This window comes from Danio aesculapii, chromosome 4 (assembly GCF_903798145.1).
Source record: "Danio aesculapii chromosome 4, fDanAes4.1, whole genome shotgun sequence".
NCBI lineage: Eukaryota > Metazoa > Chordata > Actinopteri > Cypriniformes > Danionidae > Danio > Danio aesculapii.
In genome coordinates, this window is record NC_079438.1 from 43,563,967 (window position 1) to 43,577,647 (window position 13,681).

The 13,681-nt window shown below is 33.8% G+C and overlaps 1 protein-coding gene across 1 annotated transcript in view; it reads right to left on the reverse strand.

Moving 5' to 3' along the window:
* Positions 1–2,480: 2,480 nt before the first annotated feature.
* The window catches only part of exoc4 (exocyst complex component 4), a 197,312-nt gene continuing 186,111 nt past the window's right edge, over positions 2,481–13,681 (reverse strand). Inside the window, exon 18 of the mRNA XM_056455755.1 lies at positions 2,481–2,880. Coding sequence (XP_056311730.1) covers positions 2,643–2,880 — 238 coding nt within the window. The 3' untranslated portion in view covers positions 2,481–2,642. The remainder of the gene's footprint in view (positions 2,881–13,681) is intronic.

Below are 13,681 nucleotides of genomic sequence, written 5' to 3' on the forward strand. Positions count from 1 at the left end.
TATATATTTGTCTTGTTTTAATACCAGTGGCATATTAAATAGCAATAAAGAAAATTATAAAAACAAAAACATCTAAATTAAATGTAAATATTGCAATTTTGCAGCTTTTTTTATATAACATTTTCTAACAAATTAAATTTGGCCTATAACCACTGGTTAAAAACTAAAAAAGTGCTAAGGTAATGTGTGTTCATATGGATTATAGTATGATAAAACAAGTAATATTCCAAGAAATATTTTGGTTATTATTTGTTTATTTTTATTTTGACATTAACATTGACAAAATCCATTTCATATCCACTAGTCAGGGCTGTGAGAGGATTCTGAGGCTTTAAGCAATGAACTGAGCGGCTTTTAAGCACTTAATGGAAATTTACAAGAATGTACATCCCTTTAGTGAACATCTTATGCTATTAAACAAATGCACAAAATACATTACTAAAACAAATCCACAAAAACAAATGCATGAAATAGTGTTGCTTTAACAAAATATTGTGCAAACAGCATCTGAGCCTGTTGCAGGTGATCTAAATGAATATTACAGTTGAGTATGAATTTAGGGTATAATGCTAACAGAAGAACTTGTGTAAGTCACTTCATTTAAACAACACCGGGGACCCGATAATGGCACTTCAACACACCAGTCCACACATTTATGTGTATCAGTTTATTACGACTCCTCTCTTACCGTACTAAACACATCAGTGGCTTGATAAAATAAGGCAGACATGACATTTCTGAAGTCTAACCATTCCTCTTCAACATCTTCAGCATTCACACCTAAGAGTAATGTGGTAACAATCTATATATATTAAAAATGCTGCTGTGTTTCTCTCTTTGGCAACCTGGTGGCAATTATTGATTCAAGTGCTTGAGTCATTTTGATGGATTGCTCGGGTGGCTTCCTGCTTAACGCCTGTATTCTGTATCGATGCCTTTCTCTCTCATTCTATTCTTCATAATTAATGAACTAAAAATAGCCCAAAACACAGAGTATGAGTGATCTGGGGCTTTTACTGGCTGTAGGAACAAGTGGCTGCGAATCTTTGAGTAAGACTGTTATTCGAGTACATCACCCTTTAGGAATGTATCCGTTTTTGGAATAAAAAGGAATTGTTTTACCAAATTCGGACAGATTACTGTGCACCAACTAATAGTCTGTTGAACAGAAACTCACTTAATAAGTGGTTTAGTCCAAGTCTTTTGAAAAGACAAGATAGTTTTATAATATTAAATGAAGGATTTTATTCCCATTTAAACTTTTAGAATGTTTACAGCATCCATATTTGGATGTAGAAGCTCAAACATGCTTGCTTGATGCCTGAGAACCAATGAGGTTAATTCTTGCGCGTCACATGGCATGTTTGAACTTCTGCGAAAACCAAAGAGGCTTGTTCTCAGACATGAAGCACACATGATTGAGCTTGTTCATCAATCTTCATATGAAGAGTTCTGATGCAAAAGCCTCTAAGTGTCGTCTGAAATTTTCTTCTAAAGTTAGCATTTTCCTCAGCCTCCTATGTTTATGGTCAGTTACTTTAATTTAAAAGTAATGAAAATAAAATATTCATCATCATAAAAGTGAAATAATTGGTCACAAACACAAGATCCTGAAAAGTTTAATTTAGAATAAAATTTCAGACGACACTTAGAGGCTTTTGCATCTGAACTCTTCATATATTCATTCTAAAACATCTATTATGCCTCTTCAGGAGATTTAAACTAAGTCCCTTAATTTGTGTGTATTAATTTTTGGCGTATTCTGCAGTGAATGAATGAAGAGAGTTTTAATGAAGGGACAGAAATCTCTCAGATGTCCTTTGGTTTATGGAGTGACACAATGGCGTGCAAACGATGACAGAATTTTCGTTTGAGTTTGAACTAACACTTTAAAGCCAATTCACACTGCAACATTGGTGTTGCTGGAACGGTGTTTGTGATTCTGTGCCAATTAAACATGCTAAATCTTTGCTTATCAGGTCACAGCATGTGTGAGGTTTATAATCTGGTGACTGTCCACATTAGTTGGCATCTAAAAGAGTGATTTAACCTTTAACTTCTAGAAATCCCTCATTTTTACCTGTTTAAACACTTGGGGAATCCACAAATCCACTTCTGATATCATAACAGCATCAGAATCGACAAACAGAAACGCATAAATGTGGACTTCATACCTGCAACAGATAGGGAGAAATTTAAGAAATGCTAAATGGGTTTAGCAAATCCGATTTCCGCTCTTGAACAGCAAAACAAATCAACAAGCGACGGGTGAGTTGTTTCTCTTTTGCCTGATAAAACTGCCTGCCGTTGTAATCTGGCATCTGCTATTCCAGGCAGAGGCTTGGGGCCAGACAGGAACGATTCTATAATTGAGAGCAGCGGTTTGATAAAGTAAGAAAATTAGACGAAAATGCACTCTGCAAAAGCCTTGAAAAAAAGGGATTGACTGCGTTCTCTCTCTCTGTGTGTGTGTGTGTGTGTGTGTGTGTGTGTGTGTGTGCAGAAATGTCTCTTACAAATACACATATATAAAGAAACAAGATGAAATAAAGCCAAAATGAAACGGTTTGCTTGTAGAATGACTTGAGTCAAAGCTGTGACAGTAACGACCGGCAGTAAAGCAGACCCCTAGACGTGCCGGTCTATACGGTAGTGATCTTCTTATCCTTGGTAGCTTGTTTAATGGCAGCCTGTTCGCATATGATCTCTTTGAGGCGCTGCAGCCGCATGTTCTGCACGGTCAGATCTCCTACACCTGTCTGGCTGCGGTGGAGGAGACTCAGAGCATTGATGTACTCCAGCTCTGTGTAACGCACCCCTTGATCAACCACCAGGTTCAGCAGCTCGTCGGCGGTGTTATACAGCATCTCATAGTACTGCCTGCAGAGAGAGAGACAACAGAGAGAGAGAGAATAACAGGGAGTTGTGTTATTTTGGAGAGTTGTGTGATAGAGTTTGTCTGGTTGGAAAGTTGGTGGAAGAGTTACTGAACATTGATTAAGGATACAATCGCACATTATTTTTCCATAAACAATGTTTAATATACATTAATAAAAATTGGAACTATGGTTAACACATTTTAAAGGCAGTGCTCAGCATAAATGAGTACATCCCATTTTGAAAATAGATATTTTTATCCATTTCTCTGTGAATATAGGTAATATATTTTGGTGCAATCGATCAAAATAAATTTATTAAACAGATATAATAATTAAAATAATATTTCAGTCACCAAACATATTTAGAAATAGAAAGATAAAACATTTAATTTGAAGTAAAATATTGCAAAAACTAAATGTTATATATATTTTTTATCATTTCCCCCGCTCTTTTTTAAATTTTAATTTAATATTTTTCTCAAACATACACACTTTTGTATACAAATCGTAAGTTATTTTGTAATATTAGCTCCAGATTTAGCTTCAGTACTGACTAATCTAATGTATATACACAAATTTAATTGTTATGATCTCGCAGGAAACATGCAGTTCACTAAAGAACTACAAATCTGGCAGTATATGGACTACAAGTCCCGTCATGCAACACACACACACCTGCTCCAAGTCTCCATTGATTACACTCACACAGCTGAAGCTGCTCAAAGACTGATTAGTTGGACTATTTATACAGTACACAAACATACAGACTTTGCAGAGTGTTGTTATACTGCTTGTGAACATTACGACGCATTTTCTTGCCTTGGCTTCAGTGATTGAACCTTGCTTTGTTTTGTTTGTTTACGTTGCTTGCTCCCTGCCTTTTGACCATCTGCCTGTTTTGTCGACCACGACTCTGCATTTCCTGTATACATGTGTTTGCCCCTGTGTTGACTGTTTCTTGCCTGATTATTCTGTTTAACTGCATTCAGATCAGCACTTCCTTTGTCCAGAATCCAGGTCATATTACAATAATATTGTATAGCATCTTATATAAAATATTAATTTAAAGAGAGATTTGTGAGAGGTTTACTCATATATGCTGGGCACTGTATAAAGTGGGGTTTACACTAGTGCGTTTTTTGTTTTAAATTGGTGTTTAGAACAAAACATTCCTCATGAAGACTAGCGTTTGTATTGCATTTCAGAATAAACAATCTCCATCCACACTACACAGTATAAAATGCATGTAAAGTAACTATTGATGCTCATATATTTATGCACATATTTTGCCTGCATCTTGTGCTTACAGTCTACCTGTTGTGTAATGGTCATGACGAATCAGAAAAAAACCCCACAATAATCCAGAAGACCAGTAAAAGAGAGACCGTGCATAGGCGCACATCCATTTTCAAAAGTCTACGCTTCAGGTGCCATCCACACTAGCGCGTTTTTGTTTTTAAAATTATTCCTGGCGTCCACAATACACCAGTATCTTCTGAAGCATTTCGAGAGAGAGAGAGAGAATAAAAGTTCCTGATTTAGTTTGGAAACTCTGGTGTTCTGTTTTCGTGTAGATACACTGAAGTGCATATGTTTAAAAAACAGAGGCACGACTATCCCCAATCGCTCTCTGACTGGTCTTCTACACTACTGTGTATCATTTCCTGATTCGTCAAGACCCTCTCATATGACCATTTTACCAATTCACTACATGTACAGATGCGGACAAAATATGCGAATGTCCAGTGAGTGTAAATGGTCAAGTATCACACGTTTTAGGCTGTATACAACACTGCAGAAAATATCTGATAACTAACAGGTTCCGTATTTCATGTTTACAGTCTTTTTTCTGTTGTGAGTTGTATTAGGGGATGTTGAACTCTGCTCTGTCGACTTTTGATGATGAAAATTCAACCGTGCATTTTATCAAAGTGACTTTTACTACACCGTAAAACCCAAAGAGTTAAGGTAACTCAAACCATTTGAGGAAACCAATTGAAACAAGTTCTCTTCATTTATTGGGTTTTACTGTGCTCAAAATGCTTAATTTACTCAGATGAATTAAGTTCACAGTACTCATTAGGATTAGTTTTTGAACTTAAATGGTTTGTTGCAATCGGTTTCCTCAAATGGTTTGAGTTACCTTAACTTTTTGGGTTTTACAGTGCACAGTAAAACCCAATAAATGAAGAGAACTCAAACCAACTGAGTACTGTAAACCCCAATAAGTTAAGGCAACTCAAACTGTTTGAGGAAATCGATTACTACAAACCATTTGAGTTAAAAAACTAATCTCTATGCGTACTATGAAATTACTCCATTCAAGTTGAAGTAATGAAGTATTTAATTAACTCATTACCTTCAACACTGAGTTCAAACCTCTTTTCAAATGAGTAGAATTAACTTTCAGTCTATTTTGAGTTAACTACACTCATTTCATTTGATAAAGTTGACTGCTGGGTTTTACAGTGCAGCTGGCTGATTAGTTTACGTGATCAAATTAAAATCTAAAAAAATATTGTTCAGGTTTATTGCTATTTCTCCAAAGCTAAGTGTGGTAATTACACATTTGGTCAAACTTAAATTAAGACCTAAAACGTGCTTTGTAAATTACTAATCCTTCCACAGCAGTGCTTGCCTTTGTCGGCATACAGTCCAGTTACAATCTCTGTAAACCAGCCTGTTCCACCTGCCATCCCAGCACTCCTCCAGGTGCTTTCTCATATGTAGACCAGGGTCAGCCTGTCTCATCTCAAACCTCACCTCACTTTAAAGCAGAGCCTCTGAAGACAGAGCAGCCCATCTGCAAAAATGCTCCCAATAATGGGAAAATCAGACCCGCCGAGCAGGAGGGAACATCCTGAGATGCACTTTTGCATGCAAAGCCTTGCCATTTATTACCGCAGTGACAAGCATGTGTGTTGTGTTTGATGGAGAGAAGCATCTTGGGTCTCTCTCTCTCTTAACTCTTAACTAATGTGTTGCTGAGAATGCGCTGACAGAGGCAGCCCTTAATGGCTTTAATATTGTACATGCTGGAAATTGGAGGAAATGAATTGTGCTGATCCAAGTTTTTTTCTTTCACTGTCTCCCTTCACGCCAACATACATCTCCCAGCGTCCTTCACCGCATCATAAATTTGCTTAATACTCTTTGCATGCACTGCTGTACACACAGAAACAGACTAATTAAAACTTAATGGCACTCGGAAAAACACACACAGGTGCATTCTCAGTTCCTGCTCTATGTTCTCTTCTAATGGGAGACAGGATTGGGAGAGGAGAAGAAAGGAAAGGAGACGCTCTTAAAAGCCACTGAGGTAATCAGATTAGCAGATCACTGTGGTTTCGCTAAACGGTTTTAAATGTGAGTGAAATGAAGTGTTGAGAATGACATAGTTGGTCCAGTGATTGAACAAACAAACTTAAAGAAATGTAATAAAAAGTAATAAAATAAATAATAACAAAAATCCAGTTCCACGCTTTATGTTGCCTTAAAGAACCCAACTTTGGGTTCTTTATCAGCTTTGAGCGTGATGTATTATATTATATTATATTATATTATATTATATTATATTATATTATATTATATTATATTATATTATATTATATTATATTATATTATATTATATTAAAATGTTTTCAATAGCTAAAATCAAGCTAAAATAAAATATGTGAACCGATTGACCATTTTTAAAATTAAATTACTGAAACAAAATCGTGCTTAAAAGTAAAGGCACTAGTATAAAGAATATTTAAAGCCAGACATATTTAGAAAACATTACTAACTTTATGTTCTTTTAATTTAAAATTTTGTTCTAATAAAAAAGAACAGTATACAGTATAGTATGTACTGTATGGTGATACTTATACTTGTGTTTGTAAATGTATGTGTTGTGTGTGTACTGTGTAACTATGCGTATATACTGTATAAGGTCAAAATACTGTATACTGTGTTAATGACGCAATATATTATATGTTCATATTGACACTATATACACCTCAACAGAAATACAGTAATGTTGTAAAAACATGTATAAAAATAGTTGTAAATAATAGTAAAAGTGTAGTTTTATCTTTAAATATATAAATGTTAGTGAACATTCTTTTTTTATAATATCTTATTAAAAGACAAACTAATAACTGAAAATTTTAAAGTCATTGACACTGATATTGTTGTAATTTTGCTCATAATTGATTTTTTTAAAAATTAGTTTTTAAATGTTTGTAATGTTTTTGTAAAGCTTTTATTTTGTACAGTTAGTTAGTTTCCATTCATCCAAAGACAAACTAATAAAAATAAGACAATTACAAAATTACCAAACTTAAAGGGCACCCATTTTACCCCTTATACAAGATTTAGGATACGCCTTTGGTGTCTCCAGAATGTGTCTGTAAAGTTTCAGCTCAAAATACTCATCAGGTAATTTATTATAGCCTCCAGAATCTGTCCATTTTGGTGTCTGAACACATTATAGCTGTTTTTGTGGCCTGTGGCTTTAAATGAGAATGAGCTGCTTCTCCCCGCCCACCGTTCCCACGTGCATCAGATAAACAGCAGTCAGTGAGAGAGACAGACTCGGATGAAGCTGAAACACAGCTCATTAGTCAAAGATACCAAGTAAGTTTATTTCATGTATTTGTGGTGGTGTTTATTCAAGCCTTTCTGAAATGATGAGTCTCACACAAATACCGTTTGCAGTCCACAAACACACACATGGCCGTGGTGATTATAGCAGTTAAGAATTAGAGAGTTCGATTTTACTGTCTTTATGACAAACATGCTCTGTTTTAAAAACATTTTAAACTTATAATAAATATTTTAATCACAGTTAATTTGGCGAAAAAAAAATGTTCTGTAGACATGTGTATACATATTATTATAGAAACATGGTGCCTGTCAATTAATTTGGTTGGCGGGGAAAACTGCACTCCCACGTCACATTGCGGTGGGCCTCTAAAATCACTGGGATTTGAGTCCTATTTTAACGTCAGGAAATAAAAAAAGATACTTCTTGGATTTATATTATTCCAATATGACAGTGGACACAATATACCTATGGACAGTTCTGTCCACACAGTTTACAAAAGTAGATTTTCATCATAGGTGCCCTTTAAATGTTGTGTTGCATAAAGGTTTTTAGGTAATCTTCCTATTGAAGTGGTCAATTTTGTGTAATTTGGGTGTGATTTTGCTCCATACAATAAGGAGTGCTGTGTGTGAGATTGTGTCCTGTTTTGAGTGTTAATGAGCAGTCAGTGCAGGTCTGTGGATTAACACCCAGTGCAGGAAGGGTTACTGGGACACTGTACTGTCAGACCGGTTATAAATGACTGTGTTTTCTCTCTGTCAGAGATGAATGGGGGTTAATGGAACTGGCCTCCCTCTGTCCTGCAGCTGCACTTGTGCTCACATTCACACTTTTTTGGCACAGTTTCAGCATCTTATTTCGTGAAACTGGCTGAATATGCTGTGATCATTTAGGGTTTTTTTGTTAAGTGTTAATCTGCGGAATTAGAGCTCAGCGATTTACAGGCGCAAGGCCAACTTTGTTATTTCCAAGTCCTTAAAGAAGTTTTCATCGTGAAGGTTTAGCAAATGTGCATGCATGCACATTTGTATATGTGTGTGATGTTAGTAAAAGTAGTTAGGGTGTAGGGTGATTGCTAGGGCATTGCTATGCAGTTGTTGTTTGTTTTAATAGAAAATAACTTAATATCTTAAACTTCAAAAATTTCTTAACTGTATAGTAACTTGATCATTACTAAAATAAATAAATAAAAATGAAAAATAAATGCATTAAAGTTATATTATTAAGATATTTCATTTAGTTTACTTTTTGGTAATTTATTGTACTAAAATAGTGACTGTATAAAACCATAAAATAAAACCATTTAATTTTATTGAAATTTGATTCATTTATATCATTAAATAATAATATGTCAAATAAAAATGCTGCTTTTTTCATTAATTTTTATTTTCATTTTCATTTAGTTTACCTTATTAAAGTAAATTAAAAGTGAATTAATTATAGCTATAAAACAATCAAATAAAATGTTTCCTATTTTATTCTATAAAGCAATACCATTTTATTAACATTAATGATATACTAAAATAATACAAATTAATTTTAGTTAAACAAAAACACAAAATTACTGCACTAAAATGAAAATATACAATTATAACAAAATCAAATTTATTAGCTTTTCCGATCTATAGATATAACCCTAATCCTACCTTTTCTGTACAATTGAATGATACAACTGATTGATTGATTGATTGATTGATTGAATGATTAATTAAAAAAAAAAAAACATTATACTAGCCTCAGAAGTATAGTAAGAATAGTATACTTCTCAGAAAGAATAATAAGAACCCAAAATAATAATTATAAACACACTTTAAATTAGTCATTCTCAACTACCAGTCCGTGGATCAACTGGTACTGGGCCACACAAGAAATCATTAATTATTTCCATTTTGTTTATTATCTGAACGATCTTTTATTTAGAAAAGTCTTTTATTTTGAAAAATGACCGTATTCTCTCACTTACGTCTTGGTCACTTGAGCTCCCAAATTTAACCCACAAGCAGCAAAATGAGAAAGAAACAAACATCTTTGGAAAGTTTCTTTGCTAAGGGACTAAGAAGTTTCTTTGCTCTTTGAAAAGGCCCAGTGAAGGACCCGTGAACTGCCAATAAATACATCCGCAACGCATTTGTCAACAAATCAGGTGAATCCACCATATCTGTGCAAGAAGATCAACTGCTGGAGATCGCAAATGACGGCGGCTTTTAGGGGCTGTTCACATATCGAGTCTTTTCTAGATTTCATGCAAGTTTGTTATTTACAATGGAGGTTCGCGGCTTGCACCTTCCAGACACACCCAGATGAATGAATGTCAAGAACGTGCCACGAGTCACATGACAAGAACTGACTGATCAGATTCAGCTTGTATGGAATATACACATTTCGGTCGACTAATTATCTCAGACAAGAACACCAAAACACTGCAGTTCTGTGTAATGTTCTCCATAAATACAACTTGTATCAGAGTGACAGCAATGTTTTGTCAGCTTGTCATCCTCTGAGAAAATGGTTGATGGTCGCCTAGCAGCCTACGAACCAACCCCCTGGTCTACAATAAATTTGTCAAGTGTTGACTGATCTACGATGATAAAAATGCTGGGGACCACTGCTGTAAATGATATATGAAATTTTAGATAAACTAAAATACTTCAGTAATCTTCAACAAAAAAAAAAAATCTTTCTTTATTCCCTTTGCATGTTTTCCGCTGTTTCTGAAGTTCACAACCCCAAACACTTATACTATCTGGCATGGCTTTATTATTTAAATCTGCTCCATGATAACTAAAATTGTCCATCTTTCACCACTGCACAGAGCACCTTTAAAGGCGAGAGCTTGTATAAAATGGGCCACTGGAGTCAGAAGTGCGTTGAGCACCTTGCAGGACTGTGGCAGTTTGATAGGAGTCCTGCTGGCTCAGGTCTTTTCTGAGAGATTCAGAGGAGTCGCCTGTACTGATGAGGTCAAAACACATTCAGCTCTTATCACCCCGTTACAAATGTGCCTCTGCTGCAGAAATAGAGGATGTAAAGGCCTTTATGTGTGTACGTGTGTGTGTGTGTGTGTGTGTGTGTGTGTGTGTATGCATATACTCTCGTGTAAGTGTCTCCTTGAACTATATGTCTAATATCCAATGCATGTTTTCCTAGTCTGTTAGTCAGCACAGCAGCATGTTTGGTCAAGAGGTCAATGTAAAAATGCTACAATAAAAATGCTCAGTGGTTAGAACTGTCGCTGGTTCGAGTCCCAGCTGGGTTAGTTGCCATTTCTGTGTGGAGTTTGCATGTTCTCCTCATGTTTGTGTGGGTTTTCTCCGGGTGCTCCAGTTTCCTCCACAGTCCAAAGATATGTGCTATAGGTGAATTGGATAAACTAAATTGGCGGTAGTGTATGAGTGCGTTTGTGACTGAGAGTGTATGGGTGTTTCCCAGTACTGGGTTACGGCTGGAAGGGCATCCGCTGCATAAAACATATACTAGAAATTAATGTTGGCCGTTCATTCCGCTGTGGTGACCCCTGATAAATAAGGGACTAAGAAAAATGGAAAGAAAAGAAGGAAAATTAATGAATTCACAACAGGTTTCATAAATGCAAGGATTTAAATTAATGAAAAATAATCCATCTTTACAGATTCAGCACAATGGACTACTTAACATTACTTTTAATCTCATGCTCTTTTATCGACGCTGTGCTGCTTTAAAACAATTTAATGTTTTGGTTTTAAAACATTTAATTTTAATTACAGTTACTCCTGGCATCCACTCTATTCTGGCATCTTTGACCCATGAAAATTAGCATTTTGAAAATGCAAAAGCTCCTGTTTTTAGTTTGTCTACACTGGTGTTTTGTTTTAGTATGGACTGAGGAGTTGTTTATAATAGCTTTTATTTTAAAACAGCATTTTAGAGTTAAAACGGTCCTCATGCAGAATGGTGTTTATATTGTGTTTCAGAAAAACAATCTCCCTTCACAATATACACTATAAGAAATGTCCATTTTCTGTATTCTTTTTTATTTGTGTTTTTTTTATACTATAACTAACTAACAACACATAAAAGTATTGCCAAAATATTCAGAACTTTAAATAACAACTTTTTACATTTTTACTTTAACCATACTTTAGCCCCCGAGTATATTTCAGAGCTAATTAGTACACCTCAACCCTTGATATCTCTTTGCTCTAAGGATCAACTTTACTTGAGAGTCCCGCGATCATATCTGAAATGTCGAGGTGATAGAGCTTTTTCAGTTGCAGCTTTGAAATGATCTTCCACTCTCCTTAAGCACATATTTTGGAGTCATTACAGAGGTCACTGAAAACATGCTTATTTTCTTTAGTTTTTAATCATGTGTTGTGTGTTTATGTATTTTGGCTCCTTGCTTGTTTTCATGTTTTTTTGTGTGTTTTTATGTTGAGCACTTTGGTACGCATTGTGGTTGGTTGAAAGTGCTCTAGAAATAAAGTTTAGTTGAGAGTTTTTAAAAATAAATTATAAAAATATAATATAATATAATATAATATAATATAATATAATATAATATAATATAATATAATATAATATAATATAATATAATATAATATAATATAATATAATATAATATAATATAATATAATATAATATAACAAAATATAATATAATATAGTATAATATAATATGATATAATATAATATAATATAATATAACATAATATAATATAACATAATATAATATAATATAATATAATATAATATAATATAATATAATATAGTATAATATAATATAATATAATATAATATAATATAATATAATATAATATAATATAATATAATATAATATAACATAATATAATATATTATAATATAATATAATATAATATAATATAATATAATATAATATAATATAGTATAATATAATATAATATAATATAATATAATATAATATAATATAATATAATATAATATAATATAATATAATATAATAATATTAAAGTTCAATTTCAGATTTTTTTTAATTACAGAAGATAGTTTATTAAACAATATAAAATAATACAATATATTAGCTTTTTGAGATGATTAAATAATTGGATCACTTGAGTTTATTCAACAACAGTTTTTTTTGTTTGTTTTTAACAATTCATAGCAATATACTCGATCCTTATTCAGCTCTAAGTAGCGAAATAACAATCTTTTCAACATCACTGCTTATTAATTTTTAGGTCTTAAAATCAACACTAATATATTTTAAAAATCTGGTTACTGTATATGACCTTGGAAACTTTTTTTTTCTGATCAAGCTGTTGTCTGATAAGAGTTTATTTGTAAAAGTAAATATCCATACACCTTATTTCCTAGAATAAACGTGAATCAATGTACATCACACAAACACAAACAAAAGCTAAACTACACAGGAAAAAAACGTATACTGCGTCCAAATTCGCATACTTATACTATGCCCTAATAGCATGTACTTTTTTGTAAAGGAAAAGTATATACTTTTGAGTGTGTAAGAGAAGAGTGTGCCAGCTTTGGGACATACTACTTCCTAACAGATCATTGTGTTGCTTAGCTATGAGCCCTGTCAATCATCCACACATCATTCACAATTCTTTCATATTTAATTTCCTACCTTATTGGAGAAGCAGCAGCAGGATAATCTGCCATTCGCGAGTCTTTCATGAAGAGAAATCTCCTCAGGTCTTTGGATAATTATGCATTCAGATGTTAATGTCCAAACATATCCTGATGTAAGTTTACATTGTTGTGGCAGATGAAATATAACACAGAAAACTTGATTTAAATATTTTCCATTGGGCTAGATATTAATTAACAGTCATACAAACAACTACCGAAGCCTCTCTACTTGACAGTTGGTCTCGCGGGTCCACCATGTTTGTTTTACGCTTTCCCCCCACGTATGTAGTTCTATGTCCAACGCGCAATGTATTGTGGACAATATCAGCGTTTAGAGTATGGACACTTCTACACTTCGAATTTTTACCGGAATAAGTAAACCATCCGGGAACCTTTAGCTTACTCTTTTCAACATACTATGATTTAGGACATACTAATTCTACTTTCAAATACTATTTAGGACGGAAAGTATGCGATTTGGGACGCAGTCTTAGATTAAATAAAACAGATATGGAGAAAAGCCTCATGTTACACACACATACACACACACACACACTCACAGACAAAGAGCAATGTGCTGTCAGTGTAGCAGGCGGTTTGCT